Source organism: Xiphias gladius, chromosome 14 (assembly GCF_016859285.1).
Source record: "Xiphias gladius isolate SHS-SW01 ecotype Sanya breed wild chromosome 14, ASM1685928v1, whole genome shotgun sequence".
In the NCBI taxonomy this organism is placed as follows: domain Eukaryota; kingdom Metazoa; phylum Chordata; class Actinopteri; order Istiophoriformes; family Xiphiidae; genus Xiphias; species Xiphias gladius.
This window is the reverse complement of record NC_053413.1, coordinates 8667291-8694332: the sequence shown is the minus strand read 5'-3', so window position 1 is coordinate 8694332 and position 27042 is coordinate 8667291. Positions and strand designations below refer to the sequence as shown.

The 27042-nt window shown below is 39.4% G+C and overlaps 2 protein-coding genes and 1 long non-coding RNA gene across 4 annotated transcripts; 2 read left to right on the top strand and 1 right to left on the bottom strand.

The window, feature by feature from the left end:
* The first annotated feature begins 291 nt into the window (after positions 1 to 291).
* Positions 292 to 4212, top strand: c14h7orf26 (chromosome 14 C7orf26 homolog). The gene is made up of 8 exons (XM_040142966.1): positions 292 to 402; positions 1012 to 1212; positions 1307 to 1528; positions 1686 to 1851; positions 2079 to 2356; positions 2478 to 2715; positions 2942 to 2981; positions 3785 to 4212. Exons 2-8 carry the CDS (start codon positions 1018 to 1020, stop codon positions 3999 to 4001), a joined length of 1356 nt encoding a protein of 451 aa, XP_039998900.1. The 5' UTR covers positions 292 to 402; positions 1012 to 1017; the 3' UTR covers positions 4002 to 4212.
* On the bottom strand, positions 1415 to 11254 carry LOC120798584. The gene is made up of 4 exons (XR_005708723.1): positions 11014 to 11254; positions 2089 to 2256; positions 1695 to 1854; positions 1415 to 1522 (listed from the first exon to the last, which is right to left on the bottom strand). It is a non-coding gene; the product is annotated as an uncharacterized LOC120798584 (long non-coding RNA).
* On the top strand, positions 10572 to 27042 carry tfr1a (transferrin receptor 1a). 2 transcript variants are annotated; one of them, XM_040142964.1, is made up of 18 exons: positions 10572 to 10737; positions 17127 to 17176; positions 18908 to 19145; positions 19665 to 19848; positions 20013 to 20238; positions 20339 to 20461; positions 20651 to 20746; positions 21349 to 21488; positions 21669 to 21820; positions 21928 to 22047; positions 22290 to 22375; positions 22502 to 22565; positions 23123 to 23190; positions 23351 to 23418; positions 23598 to 23691; positions 23851 to 24072; positions 24375 to 24533; positions 25905 to 27042. In XM_040142964.1, the coding sequence occupies exons 2-18, from the start codon at positions 17144 to 17146 to the stop codon at positions 26142 to 26144; spliced, it is 2313 nt and encodes a 770-aa protein (XP_039998898.1). In that variant the 5' UTR covers positions 10572 to 10737; positions 17127 to 17143; the 3' UTR covers positions 26145 to 27042. The 2 variants fall into 2 exon arrangements, with proteins under 2 accessions (XP_039998898.1, XP_039998899.1); XM_040142965.1 differs by lacking the exon at positions 10572 to 10737 and adding an exon at positions 10764 to 10889.

Here is a 27042-nt window from a genome sequence, read left to right as displayed (position 1 = left end):
TGTTTTGCATATGAAAAATATCAGTAACTCCAATGTAAATGTAGGCAGATAAAAAATGAATATATAATAGTTTTCTTTTATTTTGTTATTCTATTCTGTAATTCTTTGTAGAGTGGTGTCTCAGATTTGGGGAAAAAAAAAAAAAAAAAAAATATATATATATATATATATATAATATATATATATATATATATTATCGTATTGTGAAGCGCACACTATCAATGATTCTAGCAGTCTTTATTTATTAACCAGCACATGGATTGAATACGCTGAGAAGTCAATAGCAGTTTTGTCCCTTGCAGGCTTCCATAGTCACAGGAAGCGGTTCCGTTGTCTTCTTCAGATCGTTCACCAGTGTCATCGTAGGCTAATTTATTAAGTAAATTAAGAAGGTTTGCACAGGTAAGGGTTCGACTGAATATCATGTTTTATTTAGAGAAGGCTCATACGAAAATTAATACACGCGAGATTTTTTGCGGAATAGAAAACAGTGTTTTTTGCTAAACTTGCTAACACTAGCTGTAGCAGGATGGAGGGGACCGACTCGCTGTGGAGCTTGTGGTCCACTTGTATAATGTTGAGTTATAGCCATGAACCTACACTATGTAAGTCTGACATTTACAAATTTTAAGTAAAAAAAAAAATCAGTTTGTAACTAATCTTCTTGTATCTGTGCACATTTGTACAGTTGTTCTTCTTCTGTGTAACATAAACTGAGGGTCAGTACATTGTTACGTTATAGCTAGGTGTATTTTGTTTATTGTTTTTTTTTTACTCTGTAGCGTTTAAGACAAATCTCCGACAAGTTATTTCAAGAGATTGTAAAGCCAAGTCTGCAACGTCATTACACGCTCCTGTTGCATAATTTAAATATTAAAAACAGTAATCTCGTGAATTACATTTTGTATAGTCACCTAGTGGAAAACAAGCCACCCTGGACCTTTCAACAGTACACTTTACTTGTAATTAAGATTTTTACAGTTTGTCAAATTTGGTATGGGTCTCTGTCAGGAGGTAATGGGTGACATTCGTCAGTCGTTGCTGCCTCGGGATGTGCTGAGTGCAGCCAAGGAGCTGCTGTACCACCTGGACATCTACATCTGTAACCTGGTGCAGTCCGGGAGGCAGCCTCCTCAGGTCGACTCCAAAACCCTGGAGCTGGTCGAGGAGTTCATTCTGCATGCACCCAAGGACAGAAACACCCCTGGCAGGGTAAGGCATGACCCTGACATGCGTGTGCGCAAAATCACAAGGACAGACAAATGTTGACAGCCAATAAATTGTGCTTGTGTGTGTTTTCCTTCAGAGGATGACTGCTCTCCAGGAGCTCCAGCTGTTGGAGATCATGTGCAGCTGTTTTCAGGAGCAGAGTCGTGACACTGTCCGTCAGCTTATGTTCTCCGCCCTCTTCAGTCTCCAAGGCAACCAGGCAGACGAAAGCCGCATGGCACTGTTGGGCAAGTTGGTCTCAATGGCAATCGCTGTGGGCAGGATTCCTATCTTGGAATGCGCTGCAACCTGGCTACAGGTGAGAATGAAAACACGAATAGGTACATACTTGAAATAAATGTGCGTTTGTGTGTTTTTTCTGTGCTTTTTTTATATTTCTATTCTATTCGCTGTTCTCCGTGTTTTGGATGTTTGTGTAATAAACATAAGCCTCTGGCTGTGTTTGTGTCCTGCAGAGAACCCACCGTGTGTACTGCGTACGTCTGGCGCAGGTGCTGGTCGACGACTACTGTAGTATGGTGCCAGGCTCAGTACCCACCCTTCAGAACATCCACAGCACCAGCCCACGCTTCTGCTGCCAGTTCATCACTGCTGTCACCACCCTCTATGACCTCACTTCAGGTACTTTGGTGGGATAACACAAAAGTACAAAAACATCTAAGAAACCGGGACGTCCATGAAATGGGGTTTGACCTTTGTAAAAAAAATTGAATGTGGGCAGAAGTAATGCATTGTCAACATCTTGTTTTTAAAATTGCTAAAAATGCGAGTAACTCCAAATGCTATCCCATAAGTCTTTGCTTCCCTTTTGTCATTTTTAACTTTTGTTTGTATCTGTGTGTGTGTAGAGGAGCTCACCCCTCCATTAGAACTCCTCCAGATGATTGTGTCGTGGATCCAAGATGACCCTCGTCTGGTCCTAATCACCTTCCTGAATACACCCCTCACTGGCAGCCAGCCGATCAGCTCACTTGATGTCACACCATTGGGGGGGTTGGTGCGTTGGTGCGTCAAAGCACCGCTGGCCTACAGGAGGGACAAGAAGCAGGCACTGACCAATGGCAGCACTGAGAATGAGCCAGAGGCGGGGCCTATTTTCTCTGCACTTCATCTAAGTGTTTTACAGGTGTGTGTTCTTATGTAAATGGTTGTACAGTATACAGTACATATATATTTCAGTATACTAAACATACACAATGAAGGTCATCAAACCATTTTCCCCTCCCATTGTCTCCTGCTCTGCTTAGGTCTTCATGCTCCTGCCAAATATACTAAATGAGAAGGGGCTTTTCGGTCGCCTGGCGCTGCTCCAGATGGAGTCCTTGGCTGCACTGACCTCGGACCTTTCCAGACTGTTGGACCAGGCTGACAAAAATTCACACACATCATCCGCAGACACACAGGCATTGTCCCAGCTGACCCTGGACCGGCTGGCGCAGGCCCTGCAGGTGGCCATGGCCAATGGAGCCCTGCTCTGCTCGAGAGGTAAGAGGGCGGATAGAAAAAAAAAAAAAAGCAGGTACAGAGGTAGCGGATTGGAAGGTAGAGAGAGGAGAGGGCACAGTGCAATGTGTGAAACGTTACAGATTTCAGCTGAAAGCAATGGTTAAATAAGTAACTGATTGTAACTCATTGGTTAGATTGCTTGTTTGGATTGTATCATAATGCTGTGGTTTTTGAGTGCGTACTACGTGTCATTTTGTCTCTACAGAGGATCTGAGAGCCATCTGTTCCCGCCTCCCCCACAACAAGTAAGAACCAATAAGTATTTATTGCCCTTAGTACATAATTTCCACTAGCAACTCGATTTTTTTTTTTTTTTTTTTTTTAATCTAGAATTTTACAATACAATAATCACTACCTCATGTGGAGATTAAAAAACCCTGCTGTGGCTGCTTCCAAGCTATTTGCTGGGGTTGTTTTTTAAGACCCTAAGTGGTGTTGAACTGTGCTGTAATAAACTTCCCAGCTGAATCAAGCATAAAACAAAAACCCATTTTAGTCGGACAACACTGTAAGTGTTGTTTAACTAAAGTCTATGACAATTACATTTGACGTCTGATGCCGAGATAAGCAATCATTTCAGGCTACTTTGCCTTTAAATACAGGGATATTCTCAACCTGCTGTGGGATCAGTTTTAGAGCCACCCACATATTTACAGTAAGCACACTACCAAAGAGTGTCACAGTCAGGGTAATTCCACAAACACATAATTTTGTTAACTTTTTATTAGTGAAAAGAATCTTTTGCATTTATAGTTTATCCACTATTCTGTATTATTTCACTCATAGAAATCGGCATGGTTAAGAGGAGTAATCCAATTTTTGAAGCCAGAAAAATGGCAGTTCCCATGTAAGCCAGAACTCTGCAGCCCTCACTGAGAAAATAATTTCTACTTTAGTATAAATAGTAGTTTTGATATGGGGCCTTTGTATTATGGAAGTGTCTCCACCCGCAGATTTTTGTCGTACAAAATTGTCATATAAACTTGGCTTTCCTCTCTTCTTCATCTTCTCTGTGTGTGCTTGCTTTTTTGTGTTTTTGTAACTCCAGTTTACTCCAGTTGGTGTTGTCAGGCCCAGTGATGTACTACAACAACATCCACACCCCTCCACTGGCCTTCAGCCCACACGCAGCTCATTCGCCCATCGCCTCACACCCCGCACACAACCCACACACACCTCTCGCCGCCCACTCCTCCGCTCACCCTCAGTACACCGGTCAGCCTTTCATGACGGGGATGCCATTTCCCTTCCGACCCAGCCACTAAAAGAAATAATGTCCAGCTTGGTTGCAGATGTGAAAGTGTGTGTGTATGTATGTGTATGTAGATATTGAGTAATGAGTTTTTTGTCTGTTTGTTGACATGCATTAATTAATGTATGTATGAGAGTTATGTATTATGACATTATTAAGCACATTTGCATCTGAGAAAGCCTGTGAGGCTAATGAGTTTCTTTAATAAATATTTTTTTACTTCACTCATGGTGTTGTTCCTTATCCAACCACTTGAGGTCACTGTTGTCAAACAGCCTGTGAACAGGCCCGTACTTCAGGGCTTCATTTGAATTTATACAAAGTACAAAATGTCATGGAAATGTGTTAGAGTCTTAATATTACATTATGCTAATTGTGCCAACATGCTCCACTATATTTTTAACTGTGCTGAAAAAACTTCAAACATTTTTTTTTAATGTATTTGCGTACATGGTTGAAAACAGAATCATCATCATTGGGGAAAAAAAATCAACCTACTCTTCAGGCACCAAGAAGAGCCCTTGCATTTTAATGTAACTCGTTTAATGGCAGGGACACACCACGCTCATGCTAGGCAGAAAAGGTACAAAAATACAAAAGAAGACCGCTCACATCTGTCTCAAACATGACGCGTTTTATTAAGTAACCAAAGATGTCAGAGTCTCCTGGAGCCAAGCCCTGCATGCTCAAGGTTGGCCATGTTTTGAGACAGATAGTGTATCGTTGGTGTGCAGCACAGCAAAAAAACGAAAAAGGCTGTTCAACCCTCCCCAGGACCCCAACCGCCCTCATCCAAGATGAGAATTGCATCATCCATAGTAGTCTCTATGCAGCCACTATGATGGTTGCCTTTCCCTTCAGCATTTTTGCACAAAGCTTTTGGATAACCTTGAAATGTAAATTTAATATGGGCAGATGGGTTTTGAGGATCCTAACGGACATGCATGATTCATCTACACCCCCCCCCCTTTTTAACTTTATCCCGCTTCCTCATACTGTTATGCATGTATGCTGAGAAGAAAATAAACATACTGACAGATGCCTTTGTCCACCAACTCAGTATTTTGTACATTAATTAGCACTCATTACTTCCTTATCTATATTTACTAGAAATGTCGTACAGGGATGCAGCTGTAATGTATTTAATACATCCTGGAACAACTGTGTTAAGACATCAAGCCTCACGTAAACTCGAGGAGAGCGTCTCTATTCCAGCCGTCACATCACATTGTTTCTCACAAGTGAACAGAGGCTACTGGTGAAGGCTGATTTTGTTGTTTCCACATAGTGTAAGATTATACTTTCTGTGGGCTTCCCCCTTCAAAGCTCATGGGTGGGACAGTGATAAGGATATCTTTTCTGTGAAAGTGATGCATTACTGTAAGGCGTGGGAAGGAGACAACAGATAATATTAGAGTGCAAAAGGCGGGATCGAAGACAAAGAGAGTGAACGAGCTTTATTATTTCTATAAATCGAACAGGTGTTGTCAGGTGGGCTCAAGTTTCCAGATTCCGTACACTGGTGTTACTATGAGCAAAATCGATTCAAGATGACACAGTTTAAAATGATCGTATATTTAGTGTTATGATCATACGTGCCTTTGACAATGTGAGCAAAGCTCACAATACTTCATTTTGTCTTCTGTCGTACTTTGTAAATGATTGCCTAATTCAACTAACCGGATTCAACCCCTTTTGGGTTGAATTAGGTTGGTTTACCAGTGTACCATGACACCAAACATGCTGGCCAGAGCTGGTTTTGTGGTTTTTTTTCCATGCATGGTTATACAGTATTTAGTCTGAGGTAAACAGCACATTTTCTATGGGTTTCAAAAGAAATATTGGTTTGTGTTGGTGTGGTTCCCCCTTTGCAGGTGCGTAGTGTGGTTGTCTGGCACAGCCTGTGTCAGCAGCAGCACAATCATGGTTTCCAGTAAGAAAGAAAAAAAAGCCAAACACGAAATTTGATTCACTGAGGGCTCCAAGCTAACCATAAACCAGATGGGTGAACCTTGATTTTGAGTCACTCTGAATAATGCCAGACATTGGCCCATGAACATTTACTCTGCTTGGGATTTTAACAGATAAATCTCACAATGAGGCTTTAAACTTAAAGTATGAAACCCTAAAACTGATTCATGCTTGAAATAACAGGACTGCACAGATATATAACATTACAGAACTGATTTTTACTAACTTCAACTCTAAATTGTGTTTTTCTTTGTGGTTTATCTTTTCACAGGTGTTCAGTGGTTCATCTATTTACACTTCCTTTTTTGTATATACAGTAACACACAACAATCTGAAAATCACCTGCAGTATCAGAATTAACTAAGCACCAAATCCTCTTGGGACGAAGAAAAAGAATAAAAACAAATGTCCTCATCTGGCTTTTGGTTGGCATGCAATTGACAGTATAATGTAAGTGAATATATACATACAACATAAGGTATCATTAACAGGCTTGTTTTGTCAGATCCTACAACATAGGAGTTCATTCATGAAAAAGTCTAAGTCCAGCTGTGGTCACTGTGAGACCACCCTCATCTGCTTTTGTCAAAGAGAGAATCACCTTAACTGACTATACATTCTACAAAGCCTGATCTCAAAATTACCTTTACAACAGAAACAAATAGATTTAAGTGTTAAAACAATATTTTAGTGGGATTTAGTAGCATTATGAGAAAGGGAAGAGATATTTCTTTTTAATACACTCCTGAGCTCCGCTAGGAAACTTAAGTTTGAGATAAGAGTTAGGTATTCTAGCAGCGGTACAGGTGTCTACATTATAGCTAAGCTCTGGATTTTATCTTGTGAAAAGAATATATAAAAATGATAACATCCTTGCTAATACACTGTTTAACTTCCCTGGGTCTTTTGTTGTACTAATTTGTAATAATTTGAGTGTGTAAGAAGGAACAAAGTTCCAAAATTATGCCAACAGCTATGTGCAGCTGTACTTAGGCACATGCTAAAATGCAAAAAATGACAAGGCTAAAATACTAATGTGTAGGAAGTAATATTTACCATATTCACCATCTTAGTTTAACCTGTCAGCGTGCAAACATTTGCTAGTTAGCGCTAAACCCAAAGTAGATTGGGTAGAATTTGGTAGGAATGCTGTTCGTTTTGCACAAAGGGAAATTTAACCTAATCATAATGTTAAATAAAAAGTCCTGGGATCACCAATGTCATTAGAGTCTGTCTTCTAGAGACCTTGAACACATGTGGCAAGTTTCAAATCAGTCCATCTAAAAGCTGTCAAGATATTTCACTCTAAACTGAAAATGTCAACCACATAGTGGTGCTAGGGGAAAGGTCAGGGAATCATAAAATTCATTAGGATCATTATGCTGGGAACCAGGGATGTCTGTACAAATTTTGTGCTAATTTACTGTATGTAGTAGATAGATAGATAGATAGATAGATAGATAGATAGATAGTATATCTATCTATATATATATATATATATATATATATATATATGCCAATATGTAGTCATGCTATTTCATTGAGTAAGTGAAAAATTTGATCTGCTGAAACCACTAGATGGAAAGTCAGTATCACCAAAGTTGTTACTGTTTATCCTCTAGGGACCATGAATGTCTGCAGCAAATTTCACTGCAGTCAATGTAATAGTTGTCAATATACTTAACTTTAAACCAAAAAAGTCAGGGAATCATCAAAGAATCAAGAATCATCAAAGTAAGGAGGAGTCATCATTGGGGGACCATGAACGTCTCTACAGAATTTCATGGAAACCCAATCGTTATGGACTTAGAATGGTTAAAAAGCTATTCTGAAATCAAGTTTATTTGCAGATCATTATACGACTTACAAGGGGGTCAAAAACTCATCTGAAGTTCCTCAAAGACCTATACAATATAATCTCTTACTTAACATCTCATTGACCTACAACAAAGTGGGATAGGCTTACCCAGCTGGTTAACAGTTTAAAAAAAAAAAAAAAAAGCATATCTTGTGCTTCTGTTTTGGACTACCACCAACAGTTTAATGATTAAGTCAAAAATGAATACTTGATGATCTTATTCACATAAGATCATGTTTTCATGTGTGAGAGAGGAAGTGAGGTGTTGCATATGGTGTTTCTTAAACATTTTTAGCACAGTGGTTTAGTCCTGAGTCTGTGTGTGGATAATGTGCATATGTTTCTTGCAAAATTAAAAAAAAAAATATCCAGAATTTTCCAGTGAGAGTCGAGAACCACCTCCTCCTTGCTTTTCCATTGCAATTTTTGCTAAGAAAACTTTCCTCCGCTGCTTTCACACAGTTGGAGTATTGTTACAGTGACATGAATAGCACCTATAGATATTGTGGGAATCTATTAGCTTGCTGTGCTGTTCACCTCCAACATATTTGCCCCAGAGTTAACAATTCAACCAAACAACACAGCTTATTACCTGTTGCTTGACAGGTCTAGAACCAGCCAGCCTACATCCCAGTGTCAAGTAGTAATTACACAGATAGAGGAGACTACTTAAATCCATTCTGACTACAGTATCTATGGTGACTTTACATTCTTGGCCTACGATTGCATGACACTACAACAACGAGTGGCTGTAAAAAATGCTGTTGAACTTTTAGAACTCTAAATACTTAACAGTGAGACTTCTGTTTCCAAGAGAAGACGGAATACATTCCCACCATGTCCACTGTTTTATTTAGCAGTAGATATACAGTGGCTTTGTAAGTGTAATCTTGGGAATGAACATGCACGTTCTAAAAACAGTGAATTTAAAGGTGCTGTATAGGGCTACCTGGAAAACATGGGTTTTCTAAGCCCCGTCAGCTCCTCTTTCATGTCAAGTGAACTTTCAGACCAACGACAGAAAGTGACACAAAATGTGGGAAAATTGTACTGTGGGAAAATTATTAAAACCTGAGCTCAGACCACCCAATGACTGGTTTGCGCAAAATACATGTTAGTAGCCTGGCACCAGGTATAAACATATAATTACTTAAGATAGCCAAAAGAGCAATTATGGGGACAGTAACACAACCTTACTAAGGCTGTTTTGACTCAATAATCAATAATTAAGAGTGATGGTAAATATATGAGATTGCAAAACATAGCATCAAAAAAAACCAAAAAAAAAAAACACCTGTTTACAAAGATTTACTAATAATTTACCACCAGTGTCGACTGCTTTGCTCCTGCCCACCATAAATGTCCAATCACAGGGGTTGTTGATTTGTCAACCCTGTCTGTATGAACACAACGTTGGGTGATTTGATAACCAAATCATCCATGTTGTCCCTATTTTAAGGTGCTGGCATAGGAACTGTGTGTTTTTCTGTAAAGTAAAGGCCAATCATACTACCTCTGACTTTGCACTAAACAATTTACCAGTGATTGCTTCAGTGACAGGGCTGCAGGTTTCCAAACCTTGCACTTTAAGCTTAAATTGTATAATACCATACCATTTTACTTCTGGATATTAGCAGTGACTTCACTGTGTGTGTCAAACAAGAAAAAGGAGTGGAACTGGTCCCATAAAACTTAAGTGGAAAAGAAGAAAAAAAAAATAGTGTGTCTGACATAGTCAGCACACGAACGACCAAACTAAATAGGCCCACACTTCCTTTCCTTTCCTAGAGCTGATATTTTCACAGCTGCTGTATGAAGTAAATGCTATTTTGTGGATCCCTGGGTTCTGAAAGTTAACACTCCTGGGCACACTGGTATTATGTTTGTTCTCATTTCAAGGTGAGCAGCAGATGAGAGTCGCCAGTCTGTCTGTGGCATATCGGGGGTCATTCAAGGTAACCCATTCCTGAGAACGTCTTCTTCCCAAACTAGAATACTTGTATGGTTATAGCATTTTGATGGGAATTTAAAAAGTTTATCTGATGATATGTGACCTAAAATGTCAATATCTCATTATTTTAACCTTTTGACAATAGAGCTCTCGTTATGGATATAATTTTCACATAGGTCCTATTATTAGCAGCACATTTAGTGTGTCTGCGGTACTAAGTAACATCACAGTTACCAGCGGTGGTAGAAGTATTCAGCTCTTTTACTTAAATAAAAGAGACAATATCACGTTCTATGTAAAGCAATTCAAAGCTTATATTTTCAGCATAAAATCTTAGTAAGTAAAGCCATCAAATAAACACGGTGGAGTCCAAAGGCTAATAGTTCCATAAGAAACTTAGTGACGTAGAGGTATTAAGTGGCATGAAATGGAATTACTCAAGTGAACAACAAAGTACCTTAAAAAAAACAACACAGAAGTACGTAGGTACCTTCCACCACTAACAGTGATCTTATTTCAACTTTATCGTCCCCGTTTTATCTCAGTGAGCGGTATTGTTTGAATTCAAGTTTTGCTGCTTTAGTATGTTATCTTCTCGAAAAAATAATTACATAAAAATAGATTTTTTTTCCCCCCATTAAAGTTACTTAGTTATTTAGTTAATAATTAGTTTAGGCATACGTTGCGATAAACACTCGCATAAACGGAATCAAAAAGCACTTGCAGTCACTTTCTCCTTCAACCCCAACCGGAAAATCAGACAGGCCCTCGCGATATTAATTTGGCGCGAAGGAAGTGACGTGCACGGCGACGCGTAGGCTAACGCTCAGTATAACTGCATGGAGGATGGTCAAGGGCAACGCCACCTGCTGAAAGAGAGCAGCCCACAAGGAAGCAGCAAGGAGCGGACCCTCGTGTCGGCGGCTGTCACAGACGTACCCGGTTGGCTTGAGCTGTGTTGAAGAGAAGGTGAGAGTTTTATCCGTGACAGACGGCTAGCTAAGATGGTTCTAGCTCAGCTGGAGGAACGCTGAATCTTATCCCAGTAAATGAACGGTGACTCCGATTCAAACTCTGCGCGGTGGAAGCACAGAAGCCCTCGTTTTCCTTCGGAGAGCGTGGTAATAGATGGCAGTAATACTGCATATTTATATTTACCCTTTTTAACTGACTGTTAAATTTACGTTAATCGTATGAGTGGAATGCTAACTGTGTCGTGTGCTAGCATGTAAAAGAAAGCATTACTTAAATCAGCGGAGGTAGTCGCTCCAGCAGACACGTTTCCTCTCTGCTTCCTTGTACTTCAGAGAAGTCGGTCACGTTGCCATTGCTAAGAGGGCGCCATGATGAGGAAAGCCCATAGTCACGTTCTGCAAGTAGCTACCTGACCCTCCCTGCTCAGGGGTACTGGTGTCAGTGGGTAGACATTGGTTACTGACCTTGACGGTCAGCAGTAAGCTGCCGCATAGATAAGCCAACGATGTCTTTGTAACAATATCCATCGTTGAACCTCCAGTCCAGGCGGTGTTCAAACAGTCCAGCCTGCTTGTCCACGTTGAGGTGAAGCTGAAAAAAAAAAAAAAGCGATTCGATGCAACTACAACAACAACAAAAAAGGCTCTCACAGACGTTATATTAACATATGGTAGGACAGGTGGTAGATTTGGTAATGGATGAATTGTCCTTTAGTCATGACTAAGACATTCAACACACTTCAGACTAGCAGCAGGTGAACTTGACAAGTCTTAACTGTTGGCTGTAGTCCTTCTTTGTCCTAAAAAAGATGATTATTGTCTTAAATTGCATTATAGGTCACATACAGTAAAGTAGTTATAACTTGACCTATACGTAGTATAGCAGCGTTGAGAAGAGACCTGCTTGGAGTTTTAGTGGTACCTGTAGTAGTGCTAGTCATTTGAAATGTATATTTTACTGACACAAATTTTGATTGACCTCAAACACAATGGTTTAGTATGAGCCTGAAGGACATGCATACACTGTGGTGCCATCCGGTAGGGTCCTTGGGCATAAAGGTAGGACCCACTATTAGGAAAGTGACCTCCAGTGCCTGTGTTTTATAGTAAAAATTATCATCGTAAAGCTGACTAAAGATCCTTGTCTCCTCTGCATAGAATACAACTGCATCCTGTGTTGCCACTCATGTCTGTAATTCACGATGTGCTGCTGTTTTAAAAATACGTGTGCAGGCCTAATAAATGGGATTTGCCTGCCTCACTGCTCTACTTCTGGCTCATTTTCCCATGAGCTACTTGGAGCTTTTGGCCAGTGTGACTCTCACATGATTTGCCACTGCACAATGACTAAGACTCGCCCCTAACCCCTTCTCCTCTCCTGACCCCTCCCAACCCCCCCACCCCCATCGTTCTCCCATTTCTCACCATCTTTATGTCTCCCACATCTCTCTTTTTCCTCTCCCCTTTCCTTCTGGCCTTCTCCTATCCTGCTCTCCTTATCATCATTGTAATTTTCAGAAGCTTTGTTTTTGTCTCTAATAACTCATTTTTTTTCTTCCTTCCACAATGTTTCCTAATTCTAACATTTTTTTTCCCCCCCTCCATGCTCCTCCTTACTGGGGATTCTGGTCAAAGAGAAACATTTGAAATTAAACTCCTAAATAAAGGAGAAAATATTTTACGTTTATTTAAACCTATATTATCTAAATTAACTGTTAAGCCGTATAATTGTCAGTTTTTCAATTGTGTGTTTCTTAATTTTATCTTAATTTTTTAAAGTAAACAGGATACGTTTTTATACAATCAACTGTTTGGTGCATGCACCACACTGGTATTTGTGATACAAGATTCAACAGCTTAAGACTTTGCCTGTCAACTTATTATGTTGCCAATGATCTATGTCATGTATTGTTATACTGTGTAGATAATATTTGGTTTTGTTCAGTGATGCTTAGTAAAACACTGATTATAGGCCACTTTCATATTTTAACGTAAAATATCTATCTATCGAGAGAGAGAGCGATATTGTGATACAATTTATTAGAGATTGGTTTGGAGTCAAATTGGCCCGTCTTGGAATGAAAATGTTGTCTTTTGACCAACTGTAGGTTTTGTTTTGTTTTTGTTTTTTGGCAACAACAGTTGAATATACACACAAACAACTGCTGTAAAGTACAGATATATTAACAGCCTTACCATTAGCTGATAGCACAGCCCTTTAGCCACAAAGGGTAGGTCTTGTAACACCATACTAATAGCTGTTATGATGTTACCCCTATGGCAGGTGTATTTAAGGTTGCACTAGCTAGTAATGATTATGTTGTGTAATGTTGTTAAGGAGTAACTTCAGTTGTTTGAGTAAAAACATCACTGGTAAATGATCATGTCTGCAGTTTAAAATACATAACTATATGTGATTGTCCCAACAGTGAAATAAGTGTGTTCACACTTCCCTCGTTTGTTCAATAATGTAGTAAATAAGTGCGATTGATTCAGTTATTGTATGAGAGAATAGTGTTTTCACCTCGAACTTGTTTCCCCCTCTAAATGACCCTCAGCTGAGTTCACAATAATGGTGTAATGTTAGAAGAAGAGTATTCTTGCCACAGCCTCAGGGCCCAACTATTTATGAAGCAACAGTTACTTTTTTTTTTTTTTTTTTTTTTTTAAGGGATTTGTTCAGTTACCAAGAACTTTATGATGAAACTACTTTTGCAACATGTTTGACGCGAAACCAGAGATTTTTCACCTTTCAAACTCTTGATGGTGGTATTTAATCCGTCTGCAGGGTTGTGCAGTCCTCAAGGTTGAACATAAATCATGCTCGATAGCACCAATTTCTTAGTGTCTTACATGTTCTTTGCTACGTTTTTTTGCTTTCTTAGGTTTTTATGTAATTTGACCAGCATTATTTTTAGGGGAAAAAATCCCAACAGGTGAGAATGGCTAGCTGTTCCATATCTTTTATTTTAATGACCTTGACTACAAGTGCATAGTGTGCAGATGAACTCTGTCCAATATCATTCTCCTGTTGAAGCTCTGGGGACCATGCGGTCCTGCCCTCTTTTAGCATGAGTAAGAGGCCATGCCTGCTTGTGCTTTTCCCAGAAGGGCGTGACTCAAAATTGCTCTTACTATCTGTTGCGCACACGTGTCTAAAAAAATATTCAATGGAGATACAAGTCATGGCTCTTAGTCGTAGTTTAGAGACTGTTAAAAGCAAATGGACCTTGTCGAGGACAAAAAACACATGCTATCATGTTTTTGGTCAGGTGGTTAGTTTAGTGTCAAAAGTTGCTTGTGTTTTTGTTGTGTATATGTCTTGAGTGAGTGTGTACAAATGCATTTTTGATTTGTGTCGTTTTTTATATTGCTAACATCCATAGGTCTCTCAACTAAAGGAGTAACTAATCTGATTAAAGTATTAGCTCTGCAAAGGCCCGGTATGTTTGGTATGTAAGATTATAGACATAGCTCTGCCCACCTTAGAGAGCAATTAGCTTCACAAAGCAACTAATCCTGGCCTGATACCACTTTCTTAAAGTCCATACTACTCACTGCTTTTAGGCTGTGCCAAAACAGGTTAGATAGCTTAGGCTATATGCTAAAGTTTTTCTTTGTCCATAAACTACACTAACTTAGTTTGTGACATTCAGAGTGCATATAGTGCTGTTTTTAGTGGGGTTGTATCGCCCTTAAGGTTATAGAAGTCAAGGCAGTCCCGGGGCTGTCTGAGGCCAAGCCATGTTCTAAAGTTAGCTGTACTTCATAATGCCTAGAATAGCCAAAATGTTTTCTCAGTTAAGCTATTGTATGGCCAGGTTCCACCATGTCTACACCCTCATTTGCTTTATTGAAATACTGTGAATAAAGGTTTAGGCTTTTTATCTATGCTGTTTTGGAAGCATCGCTGTTGGGTGTTCGTTCAGCAAGGCCATGCTTTGGCGCTGCAAATTAGTGCAGGCCTGTCTGCCTGCCTGCTTGACGGTTTGTGTCCCCTTGGCATTTACCCACACAAGCGCTCCTCACGCAATGTCCAGTTTGGGATCTCCGTCCAGTGGAGCTGGAAAAACCGTAGGGGTCATTAAGAGTTTTTCTCTGCTGTTTGGCTACACAGCACACATCATAATCACTGTGGGCAAGCTCAAAGTTTTTGTTTCCCCTGTTTTAAGTTTTAGCTTTGCCTCTGTTCGACTACTTTTTTTTACCTGTTCAGCGTAAACTATACAATACATTGAACAGATATTGCATGAATAAATCTGTGAGCAAAATTTGACCACGTTTTGAAGCATGTGGGTTTTGCTTGGGCCTACTGTCAACGAAACAGTTTTCTTAGTGACTTGATTCAGTCCATAGTTAAATGCGTTTAACCCTTGAAGCCATATACTTCTCACATAAATTGTTTGTTAAAAGCTGTCGGATTAACCTTCGGGCCTTGATAAGACAAGATTTGTTTTAAGAGGTTTTTGTCTGTTTTGTTCTTTTTCTGAAGGTCAGACAGGGTAGGAGAGGTCACGAGGGCTCTTTAAGTCAAATCATCCTGTTTGCTCACTAGAACTGGGTTTAGGGAAGGTAGTGTGGTTTTTTTTAGTAAAATTTCACTGTCATAAGGTTAGCTATGAAAGTAATTTGCAAATACTTTTTATTGCATGTCTCATTTGCTTTATACTCATTTGTGTGACCAGGATTACTGCATACAAGAGTTTGGAAGTATAAGTTTTTGTACAGCATGCACTGTTATCCCCTCTGCAATACATATTTAAGACTAAATTTTTAAAAAAGTGAATTGCTTCATATTAATAGAAGCCCCTACAGCCAAGAGATGGAGACATGGCAACAAGGCACAATGCTTTAACCTGGTTACATGGCCTTTTGTTGTCTATGGTGATGACCTTTTAACTATTAGACAGCCTCTCTACAATCCTCTTTGTTTTCTGCTTCTACATTGTTGTCCAGTGTGTATTGTTATAGAAACATGGTGTAACTTTCCACTGCTTCTCTCGTTAACATCCGTTTTCAGTAGCCGCATTTGAATAAAAAAACCACGGACCTTCCCACAATTGTATGAAATTTTTTATGCTGCAATGTAGTTTATTAGGTAATTTCCCGAAATGGCATACAAGCCCCAGCAGTAAAATAGTTGTTTTGTTTTTTAGAGAACTATTTCTCAAAAAGTATTTTAACAGGGAAGAAGACCTCAGACATAGTTTCATATTTATCAAATGTTGAATAATCCCCCACTAAAAATTATTTTTTCAGTACGTGTAGCTACATGTGTTCTTTGTTGTTAAACTTGCGAACCTTATCACAAAAGGGTGTGTTGAAGTGTGTGATAAGCCAATCTTGTTAAGACTTCTTGACCACTGAAGTCACATACAGTGTCTGTCTACTACTAAACTACAGGAAAATTATCTTTCATACTGACATTACTAACCTATGTCACCTGTTAAGTAATAGTTGCATTGTATTCGGTTACCTAAGGTATTGGCCAATTTCATGAATCAGGCTATGTAGTCAGTTGGTTTAACAAAATTGCCACCGTGGTTACTCAAAGGCTATCCTTAGACAGCATTCATAAATAGCAGTGGATGGCAATGAGGTGAGTCTGCAGTATCACGGTGTCAAATATGAGTGAATCAATGGAATTTTATTATATATATATTTATATTGTGTCTATAAGAACTGTACAGAGAGCATCAAAAATTGAAAACGAAATGGTTCTGCTCAGTTATTGTCATAAAATTAGTTTTGTGATAAATGCTTTATAATATACAGATTTTGACCCATTTGATCTTCAATAGTTAAAGCACCTTACAGAGCAGGACTCTCTCCTGAGGATTATCACATGCATGGCTCTTATTTCACAAATCATGCATTAAAGTATTCAAGAAAATATACAGAAGACTTGAATTCCAGGTCTTGTTCTTCTTTTACATTGGAACCCTGCTTTGTTTGGCTTGTGGTTTGAACTGATGCTAGTGGGAAGCTAGTTATTCTGTTATTATATTCCTCTGGCGACGGAGTTCACACGGAGGCATGGAGTCTGTGTTGACCTGTGCAGGACACTGGTCTTTTGTGCCTAGAAACAGTGCTGCCTTTCTAGTTAGCAGCAAAGGAAACCCCATGAATGTTTGGACAAGAGGTGGGACGTGTTCTTTGGACACCCCATTATTCCGCCCAATTCTTTCCCACAAGTGAAACAGTAGGACAATGTACACACTGCAATGAAATAAAGCCTTCAGTTAATACTCCTCCTTAAGTGTGTCTTTGAGTATGACACACTCATTCTAGACTCAAAGGAGGCTGTTTAAAAGTCTTTAGTTTATATCCACCAAATCTACAGTGGAGTCCAAGTCTGACTTTTTTGTTTGGTTCCCTTTTCAGTACCCTATCAAGCAGTGATGGACCAAGCAAGGTCAACGATATCCAAAATTGTGAGTATTGTTACTAGTATTACAACGTAAATCCTAAAATGACAAGTTTTGCTGTAAGGAATTATTTCTCACTTGACAGGATGTTGTTATTATTACCACCTCTAAAATGACGGTTATTATAAAAAACATTGTTGCAAAATTCTATTTTTTTTCTTTTCATTTTGGGAACAGAGTTTTTATTCAACACCATGTTTAATGATTATTTGTCAGCGGAACTTCAGAGAGATTTTCAGTGCAGTTGATGTTGACTTATTTAAAAATACTCCTATGAAGTTCATAGTATTCTGTTATGCTTAGAACTACCTTCTTTTTAAAAGTGATTAAGTACATTTACTTTATGTATACTTATAGATTGGTAGTAGGCCTTTCATAAGAGCTTTTGGGTTGCCAATATGTGAAAAATCCCTTTTGGCTCGTGTATATCCTCTTTGCAGCAAGACACCTAACATTAATAAATGCATACTTTTTTACCTTTGCCAAGGAGATTATGTTTTCACCAGTGTCTGTTTGTTGGTTTGTCAGGATTACGCAAAAACTACCAAACCGATTTGCACTAAACTTGGTGGAGGGATGGGGCAGGGGCCAGGGAAGAACGCTTTAAAATTTCCCTTTGGGACAATAAATACTCTGTCTAAATTAACATTTTATTTGAAATTTATCATAAATCAGCTAATCTGGTTGCTTATCAATGGCTAATAATCAGCTACTGTGTAGAGCTCATTTCCAGTAATATTTCTTACTTTTTAAAAAAAAAATTTTTTCTTTTGTAGCCCTCAGTTGTAAGTTCATTTTGTTTTATTTTTGCTTGAAATTCAACATGCCTATAAATTATTTTTATTTTTGTGTTCATATTGGCACATGGTGAAGTTTCATTTTTGTAGATGGTCTGCCGTTTGCTCAGGCCCAAAAGCCTAACCATTATTGGTCAGAAAACATAGTCTGTTCATCGAGTGCTAAGTGTCCTGATTACACCAGAACAGTAAAACAGTAAAAATTTTTGTTTTTAAAACAAGAAATAAAAAACATTTTCTGAGAAAGGAATAGCTTGAAAGAGTGGGCGTTCAAAGAAGTGCAATGACACAAAAACTCTTTTGGGTCTTAATGAGACATGGGTTTCAGACCAACAGATCTGCACTTTTCAACAAAGAACTGCTTCACTACCTAAACCCATAAAGCCTAACTGTAAGTGCAAACAAGGTGTCATCAGATTGCTTTTTCTGTGGTAGCCACCTGGAAGTGCTGGGGCTTTTATTCCAGTAAGTAATTGGCTGACTGGTCCATTGAAAGGTTCTTCAAGATGAATTAAAGTGCTTGCTAAAAGAACAAAGCAACTCATACCAGAGGAGGAATGGGATTTTCCACAACCTAAAAGCTGGCCTTACTTATGATCAAATTAGCATTAACAAAGGGTTTATTGACATTAGTAAGGCCATCAGCTACAACTTTTAAACCCTTTTAACTTAAGTTTGGCTTATTAGAAAGTTTTGCCAAAAATTGTATTGCTAATACCGGAACATTTTTAAGATTAACTTTTCTTAAAACATTCAAATCCATAATATAAATTTCTGTCATCTGAAGCAAGTCAAAATTTTACTAAAACATTTTGTATAGAATCCCATTGGTCATAAATTCCATCTTATTTCCATATGTTCCATCAACAAAAAAAAATATTTTGTTAGGTTGATAATACCCATATTTTCTCCTCATCCCTGCATTATTCTGCCATTACAGTTTAAGGGGGAGCCACACTCCTACACACGTTTCAACTTGACACAGAACATGGAAGGTGACAATAGCCAGGTGGAGATGAAGCTGTCGTCCGACATGGATGAGGAAGTTGGAGGAAATGGAGTGGGAGACCATCTCAATCACAACTCCAACCGCAAACCCTATGTGGCTCAGAAGTTTGGACGCACACCCAAGAACCTCTGCTTCACGGCAGCAGCAATCCTCCTCATCTTCATCATCGGTAGGAGGGGTCGTTGAATGAAGAAACTGCATTTACAGTATATTAGATTCCATCAATCCAAAAAAACTTTTGGAGTTCTGCAGAGATCAATTTTAGGGCCACTACTTTTTTGTAGAGATATTAATCTGTATTGCTGTTGTCATCAGAGGACCCAGTTTGTCTTTCCCTACCTATGACGGCTGTGGCTCAGGAGGTCGGTGGTTCGATCCCCGGCTAGTCCACATGTCAAAGTGTCCTTGGAACTGATTTGTGTCCTTGATTTGTGTGTGTGTGTGTGTGTGTGTGTGTGTGTGTGTGTGTGTGTGTCAATGTGGCAGTTGTGTAAAGCACTTTTAGCGGTCAATAAGACTAGAAAAGTGATATGTAAGTGCAGTCCATTTACCTATGCTGATGACACATGGCTTTATCTGGCTGTGTCTCCTGATGACAAAGGACCAATGTGTGGTTTTTATCTCTGTCATTGTAATTGTTCCTGTCTGTCTCTGGTTGATCCTTAATTGAAACCACTGATTCTTTCAGGGTACTTGATTGGCTACCTGGTCCATCGCAAAAAGGACTTGGCTCCCAGCCCTGCAGTCCCTGTGGTCCCTTTTGAACAACCTGTGTCCCATGAGACAGGTGCTGCCCCCCTCATGGACTGGGATGATGTCAAAAAGCTCTTGTCTAACCAACTCAGTGCAACAAAATTTGAACCTGTCTTCAGGTAAATCTAAATCCCCACACACTGCCTGTAGAGTCTGCTGTTAGGCAGGGTTGGCTTCTTTTCTATATATCTTTATTTGTATAATATTGTATTAATAGTTTCCTGTTTCTATGGCCTCCCATTTTTTTCTTTTCCCCTCATGTTTTGTTTCGTCGTAATTGTAGGGAGTTTACCAGTGTCAGCCACCGAGCTGGTTCTCCTGGTGATGAAGCTCTGGGGAACAAGATATTCCAGAAGTTTAAAGAATATAACATGGACACCTGGACTGATGAGCACTTTGTTAAGGTTCAGGATCCCCCAGCTTCTGGCTATAACAGATTTGTTTTCAAGAATGGGAGGGAGGAGCGTCCAAATGGATTCCTGTCCTACAGTGCCAGTGGAACAGCAACGGTAATCTACTAGCTAAATTAAGTAGAGAACATTTTTTTAAAAATTCAGTTGAGAAAATGCCCAAATTTATTTATTTTTTTGTTGTTTTTGTTTTGTCCAGGGTGCTGTTTTGTATGCACACTTTGGGCGGGAAAATGACTTCAAGTTGCTGCAGGACAAGAACATCGACCTGAGTGGCAGGGTCATGCTGATCAGAGCTGGTAGGATCAGTTTTGCCGAGAAGGTGGGTGGTTTTAATAAGAAATATGACTTTTAATATTTATACTTTCTTCCTCTTGTTCCTCAAAACACTTCAAACTATGGAATTTTCGACTTTTTTTTGCATATTAAAAATCACAAACTTGTAAAATAGATTTATTTTTTCATCTCTTTCATAACTTTTTTTTTTGTTTTTTTTTTTCCCCCCTTACAGGTAGCCAATGCTGCCAAAATGAATGCCTCTGCTGTGTTGATCTGCCCTGACCCCAATGATTACTCTGTCGGAGACACCACTCAGCTCTTTGGACATGTGAGTGTGGACAGTTTAGAGGGAATAATGTTAGAAAATGAAATCCACTGAAGATACTGGTTTAGAGACAGACTTAGTTTTGTTTCTGTGTATTTAGGATATTAAATACATCAAACAGCATCAAACAACTTTACAGGTACCTTTGGGAGCTTGGACCACTACTGGTGCCAAGGAGCAATTTTTAGTGATGAGTGGTTCCCTGATTTCTTTGTATTTGTGCTCTACTAGCCTGCATATGAGCACAAGGGAAATGTAAACTCCTGGTGAGGATTTGACATTAGTCCACTGGTGGCAGTTAACTGCTTTTAAGACATGTAGCAGCAAATGTGTGCCAGCAAATGGCAGGGAAAGGGTGTGATTATTGGAGTTACTGTAGCCTTTGTATTAGGTCAAACCAGTATGGCCATTCTCCTCTGAGCTCTCTCTACAAATTAATGTGTAAAGTGTGTCTAAAGTTTTTCATTTAACTTTCTTAATTTCAAGTTTGGAAGCCTGAAGATACATTTTCAGGCTACTGGGAAGATAGTCTGGAAAGAAAGCATTTTGTTGTCAAATTATGATTGCTGGGCAAACTTTGTAAAACTTCTTTCTGTCTGTCACAGGTCCATATGGGTTCAGGTGATCCCTACACTCCAGGCTTCCCCTCCTTCAACCACACCCAGTTTCCTCCTGTTCAGTCTTCAGGCCTGCCAAAAATCTTGGCTCAGACCATCACAAAGGGAATGGCTAACAACATTCTGAGGTAAGGCACATACACACTGTGGACCGTCTGAAACAATGCAATTAAAAAGACAGATTATGAAAGCTCATAAGTATAGTGCCTTTTTTATAATCAACTTCATATATTCGCCTTGCACTCAAATTGTCTATTATACTTGTCTCTGTATCAGCTTACATACATTTTATTATCTGTGTCCAACAGGAACCTGGGGGGTCAGAGTGTGCCAGAAGCCTGGTCCATCAGATACAAACTGGGAGATGAGAATGATGTTATTACTGTGCAGGTGGAAAACGTTCTTACTGAGAAAAGGATAAATAATGTCTTTGGAGTCATCAAAGGCTTTGTGGATCCAGGTACAATGAGACGCTTACTTACACCGAATGATACTGTGATCAGGAAGTCATTTTACTGAAAAGTATTTGAGTGATGAGTATCTTCCCATTGTCTTTTTTAATTTTAGATCGGTATGTGGTCATCGGTGCCCAGAGGGACGCATGGGGTCCAGGTTTTGCTGCATCGACCGTTGGCACCAGCGTCCTTGTTGAGCTGGCTCGTTCAATCTCAGACATGGTGAAGAATGGTAAGTCACGGGTGGCAGCCGATGCTTAGATTTTAATATGAAATAATGTAAGATTTTGACTAAACCAATATTGGATGGAATGGATGTACATTTAATATTCATATCAGATCCTACCTAATGTATGTCATGGAAGAGCTAAAGAAACTAGTCATTGGATATGCTGAGTCAAAATCTGAATATTTTCTGCTTAGCGAGGACACTGCCCTTTTTTGTTAATATGCATTCGTCATCCACTTTGACAGATGGATTCAAGCCAAGGAGGAGCATTGTGTTTGCCAGCTGGAGTGCAGGCGAATATGGGAGTGTTGGCGCCACAGAGTGGTTGGAGGTGAGAATTGCATGATGAATTTTGTAGTAAGATTTTCTCGAACAGCACCTTTTTTATGGAGTAATGATACTGATTGGTGTTTGAACTCTTACTCAATTTTCTTATTTTAATTTTCTACACATCCAGGGTTATCTGTCTTCTCTGAGCATGAAAGCTTTCTCCTACATCAACCTGGATGGTGTTGTAACAGGTATTTACTGTCACAGTTAAAAACATCTATGAAATCTTGTCTTCAAGTGTCTTGCTAAACTTTAGTTTACGCTAGCAAATATTTCAAGTGCTTATAACGTACATTGACTTGTATAATGGAAATGTATTAAATGACAATGTGAAACAATTTTATAATGTTAGAGGGGTTGCTCTTAGTGAGGAACCTGCAGCTCCTCTTGGCTTTTATGGAGTTTTATAGTGAGTTTCAGCTCAGCTGTCCGGCCACACATTTACTGTTTTGGTTCAGTCTCACTGCTCTCATAGCGCATTTTTTGGCTGCAGCAGGCGGCTGTTCCAGTGAGAGAGCTGTAAAAACCCAATGTACATTACCTGCTCAACATCAGAGGGTGGACAAACACAATTAGCAACTTTCTGGTGAACATAGTGGAGCATTTAGCAGCTAAAGAGTCAAATTCTTCCCTAAAATAGAGGTACTGAAAAGTGAATATTAGACTTATGTTCTTTCTTACTCTCCAATGTTGACAGCATAACTATATGTGATTTTCAGAATGACTGTAAGCAAATTTTCTTCTCCAGGTCACAGTGGATTTAAAGTAGCAGCCAGTCCCTTGTTGCATAGCCTGATTGAGAACACTATGAAAGAGGTAAACCCACAGGAGCAGGACTTCCAGTGAATCAGACTTTGAGATACATTTAATACAAGCCTGCAGTACTGTTCGTAGATCAATACAATTCATTAATTTGTCAACTTGTCAGTTTTTCAGGATGTTAAGATAACTTACATATACTATTGTTTGTCCTCAGGTGAACTCCCCAAAAAAGTCTGGGTCTCTCTATTCTCAATTTGAAATTGACAACTGGGAATCACAGGTGTAAGTCTGACCAGGCTGCTGCATTCTCATTCACAGTTTCAGTTTTTATACATCTCCACGAAATCCAAAGTTTTCTTACCAGTATCACATCCATAACTGGAATGTTTAGGCTAGCCGTCATACTCACGTATAGCAAATGTTCACCACTTAATCTCCTTTTTCATGCGTTTATTTTCCAGGTTGGAGCCTCTGAAGTTGGACAATGCTGCATATCCTTTCCTTGCCTTTTCTGGCATTCCCTCGGTCTCATTTAGGTTCACCCCTGGTAACTCAGTAAGTCATCCTGCTGTACTAAAGGTTGAATAAGTATTTCTGAAGCAATAATCATAACCCAGGATAACCTTTTACTTTGAACCATTATGTTGAATTTGGTTCGTCCAGGGATGTATTTTTCCTAGCTGTAATTCTTTACACATCTCTTTTGCCTCGTAGGACTACCAGTTCTTTGGCACAATGCTTGACGACCGGGAACAGCTGAACTCTGCCACGGGAGGCCTGGTTCCTCAGCTGGCTGAAACAGCGGCCCGCTTTGCAGGTCAAGTAGTGCTGAAGCTGGTCCATGATCATCTGTTACGGCTGGACCTCGTGAAATATAGCAAGATTATACGTAATCATGTGGTTCAGATCAATATGAACATCAATAACATTCGCAGGGTGAGTGTGCAGTTCTGATCTTGCAAACCAAAATTTATTTACCTTTTTTGAGGGCAGGTTTTGAAGAAATCAAAGATAACTTGAGTCAGAGTTGCTGCATACAGATAAAGAATTAATGACTGTCTATCTTTGTAAAGTATCCACGTTACCTGTTTTTAGTATGATTTCATTTACTTTGTCACTGTTTTCTCCAAATGCTGCCTTGATTATACAACCTAACTGTGCCCACAAGATGCACATCCATTGACTTCTGCTTAATTAGAACACACCTTTACCCCTGTCGATGCTATGTGTGCTTCCAGATGAAGCCCCAGCTGTTAACCAAGGCCCTGACTGCGCAGTGGTTGATCTCAGCCTCTGGGTCCTACGGCCGCGCATCTCGCAGCCTGGAAACAGACATTCAGAACAGTGACCTGGAGGACATCGAGATGTGCCGCATCATCAATGACCGCATCATGGCGGTAAGATGTCTACAGTTATATATTTATTTTTTTTTATATAGAGAGAGAGAGAGATGTGGAAATGCACTGTGGATCAGCTCTCAGCACATCAGAATAGTGGGGTATCTTGAGAAATGATATACAGTTTTATGGGCTTTGCACTTCTGCAGTCTAGCTTTTCAAAAAAAAAAAAATACAGTTCTGTAAAAATTAAAAATGGCCTGAAAAGGTTAAGCTATTAGAGAATGGCACCTGTGAATATTGGTAACTTGCTTGCAGTGCACAGGTAATGAGTAAAAAAAACTCATTTAATCTTAAAGCAACTGTAATCTGTTTCTATAATTAGAATGTACCAAATGTCATGTGACAGTGTGAAGGGGGTTACTTGTAGCAATGAACCTACAGAGAATTATCACCCGAATTAGCAGCTCTCCTTGGCTTTACAAAGATTGATAGCAAGTTCCAGCTCATTGTTTAGCTGTCCATCCAACAACCTTATTGTTCTGGTTTACTCTTAATGCTCTAGTAGCATTGTTTTCGGCCACAGCAGTAACTGCTTTGTGCTTTAGAACTTACTTTCACGCAGTCATTATGGAGAAAAACACACAGCTAAACTTCTGCTAAAGCTAACTAGCATAGCAGACGTTTAGCTGCCATCTCAGCTTTTGATTGTAGTGGAATTTATACAATTGGATGTGGTTAGCTGCCTTTTTTTTTTTCCCTCCAGCCGAGGTGGACAAAGATCAGCCCCTACCCTGTCTCTGATTGGCTCTGACCCTGGCATTTTCTTCTAACCCCAACCACTCCTTATGCCTAAACCTAACCAACCAAGCCAGTCAGAGGCATAGTAGGGGGGGGTCTTCATCCACCTCAGACGGGGGGAAAAAAATTCCGCGGTTAAGCTACCTTAAATCCCATATTTAAATGTATTTAATTGTGTTTTGCTGTTGTATTAAATTTCAATATAAATAATAGTACTCAGACATGTGCCACAATAGAGATACATTTAATTCCCATAGGGTATGGACTGTAAAGAATCAATTAATTTTATCTTTAAAAAAAATACTACCTCTAGTTGACAAGAAAGCCAAAAACACATTATATTTGGAGATACTGCATTTTCCCCTTACATTCTGTGAAGGCAGATAGCAGTATTTTAATTTTCCAAGGTATTATAGGTTGTATAGAAGTGATTTTTAGGTGTAAAATAACCAGCCTACAAAGGCATAACATGAAGGAATTACAACATTTGTCTATGTCACGCAGTTTGCCTGTGAGCCTAAAAATTTAAACCTTTTTTTTTCTCAGCTACACTGCTTCTGTAGTTACTGCCAAATAGTTTAGCGGTTTCCTTCTCTCCATCATCCCATGTTTCTCCTCTTGCTTCTGTAGGTGGAAAGGAACCTCCTTTCACCCTACGTGTCTCCCAGAGAGAATCCTTTCCGCCACATCCTGCTGGGCTCCGGCCCCCACACTCTCACAGCTCTGTCCAACCAACTCAAAGCTCTCAAGGCTGACGACCCCAACGCAGACGCCTTGTTCCGCAACCAGTTCGCCCTGGCAACGTGGACCATTCAGGGCTGTGCCAACTCATTAGCAGGGGACATCTGGTCCTTGGATAATGAAATATAAAGAAAAATCCCCCCCTCCTCCCTACCTTGTTCATGGTTTGGCCTTCTTATCACAACTGGCAGTGTGAAAACCAGTGGGCAGTTAGAATTCACCAACAGTCCCAGTTACAGCTTTTTAAATTAATCTCATTTAGGAAGTGTTAAAAGTGGAGCTTTTTCTAAATGGATACCAATATCACAGCCATCGCCCATTTCAATATTTCAGTGATAAGGTGCCTCATCTCCCTTCTTTCTGGAATTCTCTTTAAAGCCAAAAATCAGTGATAAAATGTACATAAGCCTTCCGCCTTAACGAAAAAGTTCAGTAGGTCATTCTCTTTTTTCCCCCCACTTTGGAAAGAGAAAATCTTTAATTTTAACATGTGGTACTTAAATTCCACAATCTTGAACACTTTGGTGCTAGTAACAACTACCTTTTATATGCCCGTGTTATGTGGCAATACTACTTAAATTGGTGTTACCCTTTGCATGAGTAGAATGTAGTGAAAGTTACGCTTTTTTTGGCACAGTATCAGGTCATAATCACAGCAAGGACTGTGTATGTCAGCTCAGAGGTTAATAAAAAACAGAAAAGGGCAGTATGATATAATAAGCTAATTTGTTTACCATAACAATTATAATTCAAAGCTGCTGGTATTTCCACTGTTGTTGAAGCCTCATGTTCAAACCTGAGCTGGTTTGTGTTGGTAGCTATAATTTCATACTGTGCTGAAATCTGCTACTGGACTGATTGTCAGAGATTCAGAGGTTGCTGAAAAGGACTGAAGATTACTTACAATAACACAGCACATAACAAACCTAGAGGTAGATTTGGGACAATCAGCTGTTGTTACTGGCACTGTCGAACACACAAGCTTCATTAATCTTAAAAAAAAAAAAAAAAAAAAAAAAAGTCCTAA